Raw genomic sequence first — 8,520 nt, 5'->3', positions numbered from 1 at the left:
GAGAAACATTTGTCTCACCCATTAGGTAAAACTCAAAAATGAATTTTGTGGCTATTTCAGAAATTTGGCTAAACACAAACAAAAGGAGAATAAAGTGAGATAATGAAGTATATGCCAGTTCCTATGGAAGCATAAAATACTTGGGCTTATGGGTGAAGACAGTGTTGTTATGGCAATTGCCTGTTGCTTCCTTTTCTTCCCTGTCACTGTTTGGAGCTGATCTCCGCAGTTCTCCCAGCTGGATTTCGTCATCTGACTCCTCTGAACAAGAGTTCAGAGTAGGTTCCAGCCTGCTCCAGTCCCTTCTCATCCCTGGCATTGTCAGTGTGTGCTGTGCAGACATCTGGAATGCATCGGCTACGTTTTGCAGACCTCCTACAGCCTCTAGTTGCTACCTCTGTTCCTGAGAATGGTCGAAATCACTGTGCAGCTGCTGCCTTCCCAGGTATCTGAATCCTCCTACAGCATCCACACTGCCGCATGACCAGCAAATACAAACCAGCTTGATGACAAGGTACGTCTAGTAGGATCAGCCACACATCCCTTCTGATTAATGACCAGTTTTGAGGTGAGAGGCAAGAAGATTACCAAGAGTGGGCTTTTGTTTTGTTACCTTTAGCTAATGATGTTCAAATATTCAAGGCAAGGGAACCCAGAGCAAAACATCTGTGGCAGTACGCTCCGCACAGGCGTCCATGGGGCTGGTGGGCACCGATCAGCAGTGTCCTGCCCAACGGCTGAGAGCTCCAGCTTCCCATTCCCTGCCTCACCAGCTTTTTCTGGTGCTGTAAGTAGAAGCTTGAGAGAGGACGGGTGAGGAAAAGCCCTGGACCTTGGAAGGAGACAGTAATAGTACTAAAATGAGAATGATTTATGGAAATTCAGCAGTCTTGGCACATTTCAGGGCACTCTGTGAGTCATGCTGTGGACATACTTGCATGCACACAGGACTGCTATGGCCACAGAGCTCGCTTTTCTTGGTCACAAACAGGGTCTGCCACTTTGGATTAAATGTGTAGGCAGGGAGACTGGGGGAGAGGTGTGTGCACAGGTCAGTTTGTCTGCTGGGCCTTGTTTCAGCTTCCTAAAGTCATCTAAATGGAGACGCTGGGGAGGCCTGCAGGACTCACACATGGGGATGAGCTTGGCCAGGTAACAGGGGCTCCCCTGGAACATGTCTGAGAAGAATTTGTGAACTCAAGGCAACCATTATGTGTAGGAACAGCGCGGGCTGGGGCACGCAGGCACGGCCTCCAGGGAGGCTGAGACACGGCTCTTGTGGCCTCCATCTCTGGGACCCCTGGCACCATCCCAGGAGATGCAGGTTGGAGGTGATCTTGTTACCAAAAACAGTATAAAGAACTTATCAACACCGATGTGATGTAGATAAGCAGACACTCCTTTATTAGCGGCGCTGGGTGCGTAGGGGAGCTGTCTCACCAACAACGCACACCTAATTCGTATAACACGCTGAGTATATAGAATACAGTAATACATATTAATCAAGAGCTCATACATAAACATGTCAATTCCTGTAACTCATTTTAATATCCACACCTCTTTCCGGTCATGCGCACTGGAGTCCTGAAATGAGTCTGGGGCTGCTTTTGTGAGCACCAGAGACTGTGACCCCTCAGAAAAGACCCCCCCATGTCCCTGACTCAAGGACTTTGGCTCACGTTGCAGCTTTAACATGCTTCAAGGCTCTCTTACAATATAGCCCCTAGTCTATCAGACAATAAATCACTTTTACCAAGCAGTCTAACGACAGTACTTTGACAACATAATTATCTAACTAATGATTAGTACCGGGCTGTGCAGCCTTGGTCTGGGGCTTTACAAAGGAGCTCATAGCAGCATAACTGATTGCACGGTTACACAATATTTCCATGGTTACTTAATATACAATTATTCTCTAAGTTTTATAGAACTAATATTCTTATAAACCCCAAAATCAACTTAATAACAAATCAATGACGATCAGTACCAATCTCACAGCCGGTGTCGCTCCGGCGGCCGAGCCGCTCCAGCGGGGCTTCTCCCTCCTCCCGCGGCCGGGGCTCCTCCTCCTCCTCCTCCTCCTCCTCCCGCCGCGCCGGCAGCCGGCCCGCCTCTGGGAGCGGCCCCCGGCGGAGGCGGCCCCGCCCCGGCCGCGCACGCGCGCCGGTGACCCGGAGGTGACGTCCGGAGGCGGCGCTGGCAGCCCCCGGCGCTCTCCTTTGTGCGGGCGGCGCGGCGCGGCCGGGGTGATGCTGGCGGGGGGGAAGAAGGCCGCGGAGGCGGCGGCGGGCGGCGAGGGCGGGCCTGAGGCGCCGGTGCCTCCGCCCGCCGCCGCGGGGGCCCTGGGCCCCTCCGGTGAGAGCGGCGGGGCTGCGGAGCGCACTCCCCGCAAGAAGGAGCCGCCGCGGGCCTCGCCCCCGGGCGGTCTGTCCGAGCCGCCGGCCGCCGGTGCCGCCCCTGCACCCGGCGCCGAAACCACCGGCATCGCCGAGACCCCCGAGGGCCGCAGGACCAGCCGCCGCAAGCGGGCCAAAGTAGGTGCGGGGCGGGGGGGGGTGTGCTCGGGCGGCGGGCCCGGCCCCGCCAGACCCCGCCGGCCTGGAGGCGCGGCCGCGGTGCGGCTCTGGCGGGCGCCGCGGCCTCGGGCGGGACGTGCCCCGGCCGTGGGGCTGCCGGGCCCCGCCCTGCTCCGGGCAGCTCGCGTGGCCCGGGACGGTCCCCTGGGGAGGGGCGGGTGGGGGGCCGGGGCCCCCGGGCCCGCTCCGTGCCTGGGAGACGCCGAGCTGACCGGGCTCTCCGGCCTGAGGGGGCTTTACTGGGCGGCGTTGGCGGGTGCGGGTGCTGCCCCGGGGAGGGGAGTCCCCCCCAGGATAAGGTGCAGATGTGCAGGAGCCAGTGCGGGTCAAGGTGTCGCAGTGTCACCGCTCGCTGCTGTGAGGGCTGCGCAGAACTCGGGCGCTTTCACAAAGGAGAGCGTCTGCAGCGGTCCTTGGAACCGCGCGGGGCTTCCTGGTCAGATACAGAGCAGTAAAAACCCCCAGAAACAGCTTACATTGCATCTCAGTTCTTACCATCCTGTATTTTCATGAGCACGTTCATGTTGTTACTGGGGGTGTGTGGGTGCAGCTTCTCTCGAGGCTGACGCGCCTGGAACGCTGCTGTAGCACAAGGTTAGAAAGCTGATGGCGGCACTTAGTGCTGTTCTTCAGCTCCTCCTTGGAGGGTTGAGCCAACGCTGTGTTAAGGATGAGGTTTAGGAATGAAATCTAAAGGCCTTAAATCTAAAAGGCCTTAAAAAAAAGAGGGACCTGGGAGTGTTGGTTGCCAGCGGCTGAACAGGAGCTAGCAGTGTGCCCAGGTGGCCAAGAAGGCCAATGGCATCCTGGCTTGTATCAGCACTAGCGTGGCCAGCAGGGACAGGGAAGGGATCTGACCCCTGTGCTCGGCACTGGTGAGGCTGCACCTTGATTACTGTGTTCAGTTTTGGGCCCCTCACTCCAAAAAGGCCATTGAATGACTCGAGCGTGTCCAGAGAAGGGCAACGGAGCTGGTGCAGGGTCTGGAGCACAGGTCTGATGGGGAGCGGCTGAGGGAACTGGGGGGGTTTAGTCTGGAGAAGAGGAGGCTGAGGGGAGACCTCATGGCCCTCTACAACTCCCTGAAAGGAGGGTGCAGAGAGGGGGGATGAGTCTCTTGAGCCAAGGAACCAGCGCCAGGACAAGAGGGAATGGCCTCAAGCTGCGCCAGGGCAGGGTCAGACTGGCTCTTAGGAAGGATTTCTTTGCAGAAGGGGTTGTTGGGCGTTGGAATGGGCTGCCCAGGGCAGGGGGGGAGTCCCCATCCCTGGAGGGGTTGAAGAGGCAGATGGACATAGCACTGAGGGATCTGGTGGAGTTGGGATCTGTCAGTGCTGGGTTAACGGTTGGACTGGATGATCTTCAAGGTCCTTTCTAACCTAGATGATTCTGTGATTCTGTGAAACAGCTTCCAGTAATTCAGGACTGTGGTATGTAATGTTATGTTATGTTAATGTTATGTTACATGTTATTTTGAACATCTGAGAACATTACCCTTTTTTTGGTGAAACTTTCTTGGAAATCTTGTTGCAGAAGACTTTGAAGATCTTGGCTGTGCCCAGAGCTGGTTGTGTTTGACACAGAAGCTGAAATTGCCTTTAGGATCTCTGTTGTAGTGTAGCTGTGGCATGGCTCTTCAGAGTCCTTATTTGACGTGATAGCTGGACTTTGTGTGTAGGAGCTGTTGGGTAGGTCAGTCTGGTGCATCTTTTAAACTGAAAGAGGGTAGATTAGATATAAGGAAGAAGTTATTTAATCAGAAGGTGGTGAGGCCCTGGCACAGGTTGCCCAGAGACGCTGTGGCTGCCCCCTCCCTGGAAGGGTTCAAGGCCAGGTTGGACGGGGCTTTGGGCAACCTGGGCTAGTGGAAGGTGTCCCTGCCCAGGGCAGGGGGGTTGGAACTCAATGGTCTTTAAGGTCCCTTCCAGCCCAAACCCTTCTGAGATTCTGCGATCTTCAGAGGCAGCATACCTGGGGTTTACTTGCTTTATAGTGGCCTGTTAACAAGTAGGAGTTAGCGCACTGTCTGTGTGTTGTTTTTCAGTGATGTTTCTCTGCGCTGATGATACCCATTTGCCAGGGGCATTGATGACTTTTAACACAGTATATTGCCGTGGTCAATTCGGGCTAGCACAAGGTCACCTTACTGCAAAATGTGGTGTGAACTCGGTTGGGGAGGGTATCCAGGTTGAAAATAAACTTAGGGAAAAGTTTTCTTTCATTTTTTATTGGACTTGATTGTTCTCTGAAAGTTGTGCAAGCTCAAAGAGGGTGGGAAACTGCAGAGGCCTTAGCGCAGAACGAGTGTGTTTTGGTTTCAAATGCCTGTAATACTGTACTTATGGTGCTGTGGCATCACTGTGACTTGATTCAGAGTGGAAGTTCACAGAAGATCCTGGTGGTGCCATATTTGCTCAAAAGTGTGAAAAACTGAATGTGCTGGACAGGATGGAATGTAAATTTTTTTAAAAGATGGTGGAGTGTGATAGTGTTTTACTGAATTTTAGGCTTTCTTATGCACAGGCTTCCCAATGCTACTTTGAATCATGCCCGTTATTCCCTTTCTTAATGACTGAACTCTGACTGTGGAGGATTTGTCATTCTGTTGATGAGAAGTGCAGAGTTGCTTTTGTCACCTCGTGGTAGAAGCTGACCTGTAGGATGTTGGAGGATCAGTAGCTGCTTTCTTTTTATTTTTCCTGTGGCTGCGTATTGTGAGAAGTGCTTTTTTCCTTTCCAATAGGTAGTGAAGTTTATTAGCAATATACAAAGCTTTCTTACTTTGGAAAAACATTTGGTTTATTAAACAGTATGAGATGCATCCCTTCTAGGTTAGTTCTTGGGATTTCCGTGTTCCTTTAAGTTGGAACGAGTCTTTTTAGCTGGTCATATTATTTATTTTTATTGGAGAACAGAACAAAACATATATGGCAATAAAGATTTACTGGGTTTTTATGTCTTATGTTGAGCCACTAGTGTGACCATCCTGGAGAGGAGGTGAATGTCATCCACTGTACCAGGGCAGGATTTCCAGTAAATGGGAGACTATCTTTGCAAGATACATCTCTGTACAAGGACACGGGTGGGATTTCCTCAGGAGTTCTTGTGTACAGTTCTGGTCACCCTTGTTTGACAGATGAATTCAAGTTGGAACATACGGATTGGACACAGAGGCAATTTGTTATCCCTGAGTTTGACAGGGAGGGGAAGGAAGGGAAGAAAACTAGAGAGGTTAAATGATGATATAACAAATACAAATGAACTGGGCTCGATATGAGTAGAAGGATCCTATTATTGGACGGTTGGGTGCTGAAGACATTTTTTTTTTTTAGTGGAGGTAAAACACGTGGAACTTGTTAGGCTGTTGAAGATTTTATAACATGGTAGCTGTAATAAGACTGTGGACAAGGTAACTCAGGTCTTTTCTCTGAGCTGTAAGCAATTTTATTGCTTGCAATGTTCATTTTAATAGTGACACTTACAGATGTTGTGTTTTTTACAGGTGGAGTATAGAGAGATGGATGAGAGTCTTGCGAACCTGTCAGAAGATGAGTATTACTCTGAAGAAGAGAGAAATGCTAAAGCTGAGAAAGAGAAAAAACTACCACCACCACCTCCACCAGCTCCTGCAGAAGAAGAGAATGAAAGCGAGCCGGAGGAGCCATCTGGTGAGTAAAGAGAGACCTTCTCTGACGCTACTTACCTGTTTTACTGCCAGAAATTAAGCTGGGTCAGGTGCAGCATCATGAATCCTGTGTCTGGTTTTGAATGATTGTTCTACAGTGTTTTCTTTGCTGGCCCCATATGTGGAAGGAGGGGAAAAACACAGAAGAGCAGCCTGATAAAGATGGGAATATGCCAAACCTCTCATACTAGGTTCTCATGATCCTTACTGACTTGTCTTTGGAAGCTCTTAGCTGCCACACCTGCTTGTGTACCAACATTCACTTATTCCTCTGAGAGAAAAGAGGTTAGATGTACTGGGGGGGTTGATGTGCAGGAGAACAGATTTAATCAACTGTCATTCCTTTGGCTTTAAACTATGACTCTAATCTTAAATTCCGGTTGGATACCATTTGCTTAAACTTCAGTGCTTTCCTCGTATATTTGACAGAGTTGTAAAACTTCGCTTTACATTGGGAAGTGTTTTAGTCTTGTTCAGGAAGCAGCTTTTGAAATTTATGGCATTAGCAGTACCCTATTCCTTCTCTACGTCTGCTGTGTTTACAGCTACCACCATTAGTTAGGTCTGGTGTTGGTATCACTCTACTAGCTACACAATCATGCTTTTGCAAAGTTTAGCTGTTGGAGAGATTTCACAAGATGATGTGTGTGCTGGTTGGTTTTAGAGAGTATCTGAAATCTAGTAGTTGAACTCTTGCTGGTTCATCACTGGTGTGAATAACTGTTAGTAGTCAGGTCTACTGCTCTTAATTGGCTTCTTTTTGGCGGACAGGTTTGAGAATGTAGACAACAGGACTGATGTCAGTTTGGGGATACTCACCTTTTATTGCTTAGAATTTGCCCCTGTAATCTCTCTGCAGTTGTGGATGTTGGCTTCTGGCTTGATACAGGAATACTATAGCTCATACACTTGTCTGAAATACTTGCAATGGTAAAAATCCTCCCTGCCCCAATTGTAGCTGATCTATCAAAAATGGAATTTTAATAGTTGTAATTAAGCAAGTATCTTAAGTTTGCTATTTAATTTAGCTTAGACTTTGGATTTAATCCTTGAGACCTAATATTAATACACTTTTTGTATTTCTCATTTTGTGCCTCTAAGATTGATTATTGAAATCAGTTTGAGGCATAATCAGTGAAGTACAGTGTTTTACCCATGAAGGAAGAAACATGGAAGGAAGGCAGTGATAGGCTCATGCTATCCTGTACACACAACAGTCTTTTAAGCAGTTAATTCTGCAAGTAGTGTATTTAGTCCTCTAACTACAAGCAATTTTAAAACAGGCTATATCTAGCTGCCTAGAGATAAGTAGATTTCAGGTCATTATATCCTTTCCCCATTCTTAGAAATCCTGGGATATGCATGAAGCAGTGATGTAGGAAGATGACACATTTCAGTTGTCATTCCATAGCTAGTCTTGCTGTATTTTTAAAGGCTTCTGAAACTGTATGCATTGGTGGATCTCTCTGTCTTTGTCTTTACTAATGCAGGCGTCAAGAGCATCAGGTCATCTTATGCTGGCTGTTAAAATGCATTGAAACTTCTAATTCAAACAACTGTTAGGAGGAAGAGGCATGGAGGCTGCTGTATATAGAAGCAATGTCTATAATTGAGGTTTTCTCTCTCTGTCACTTCTTCGAAGCAAAAATATGTGTTTAATAAATACTAAGTAGGACAATAATACTAGAGCAGGATTGGATATTGAGAATTTAACAAAACACAAAACATTAGCTTGTGTATTTCTGTTCATTTATTCTCATTGCAGACCTTAATAATTTCCTTTGTAAGTTTAAAGCCTGCAAAAACATAGGTAATGCAGTAGAGGTGTAAAGCTGTCATGTTACGACCTTTTGCGTTGGAAAGTCTGGTTGTGCAAACTTAAAAATGTAATAGTGACAATAGCTGGTATTTCACTAGTCTGTCCTCGCAGACAGTTCACAGCAGAAGGAGGCTATTAAGTATTGCAGTTTAGGTGACAGCGAAATGCTGGTCTTATTTGAGGTGGGTTCCATCAACGTGTTCAGCTGTGGGGAATTCCAGATGTTTTGGCTATGCAGATTGTTATAGTCTGGATTTGCAAGACTTACTGCATGTTATTGCAGAGCAATTTTAAAAGGCATAACAGTATTTCATTATTATTTCCTTAAAGTATCTCTCCTCTTTTTTACTTGAAAAATATTGTCTGATAGCAAAACGCTTCCAAACTCACTTTCAGTGCTTTGTGTTCTTGTTTGCCAATATCCCTTTTGAAATTAAGGA

At 48.2% G+C, this 8,520-nt stretch overlaps 1 protein-coding gene across 3 annotated transcripts in view; it reads left to right on the top strand.

The window, feature by feature from the left end:
- The first annotated feature begins 227 nt into the window (after positions 1-227).
- The window catches only part of KDM1A (lysine demethylase 1A), a 51,354-nt gene continuing 43,061 nt past the window's right edge, over positions 228-8,520 (top strand). For 2 of the 3 annotated variants that reach the window (XM_074807348.1, XM_074807347.1), the window contains exons 1-2: positions 2,215-2,534; positions 6,079-6,244. In XM_074807348.1, the coding sequence (XP_074663449.1) occupies positions 2,250-2,534; positions 6,079-6,244 (451 nt within the window). In that variant the 5' untranslated portion in view covers positions 2,215-2,249. Of the gene's footprint in view, positions 515-2,214; positions 2,535-6,078; positions 6,245-8,520 lie in introns of those variants that run through there. The other variant, XM_074807349.1, reaches the window with a different exon arrangement.

Source organism: Strix aluco, chromosome 26, assembly GCF_031877795.1.
Source record: "Strix aluco isolate bStrAlu1 chromosome 26, bStrAlu1.hap1, whole genome shotgun sequence".
In the NCBI taxonomy this organism is placed as follows: domain Eukaryota; kingdom Metazoa; phylum Chordata; class Aves; order Strigiformes; family Strigidae; genus Strix; species Strix aluco.
Note: the sequence above shows the minus strand (reverse complement) of the source record. Positions and strands in the feature narration are given on the sequence as shown.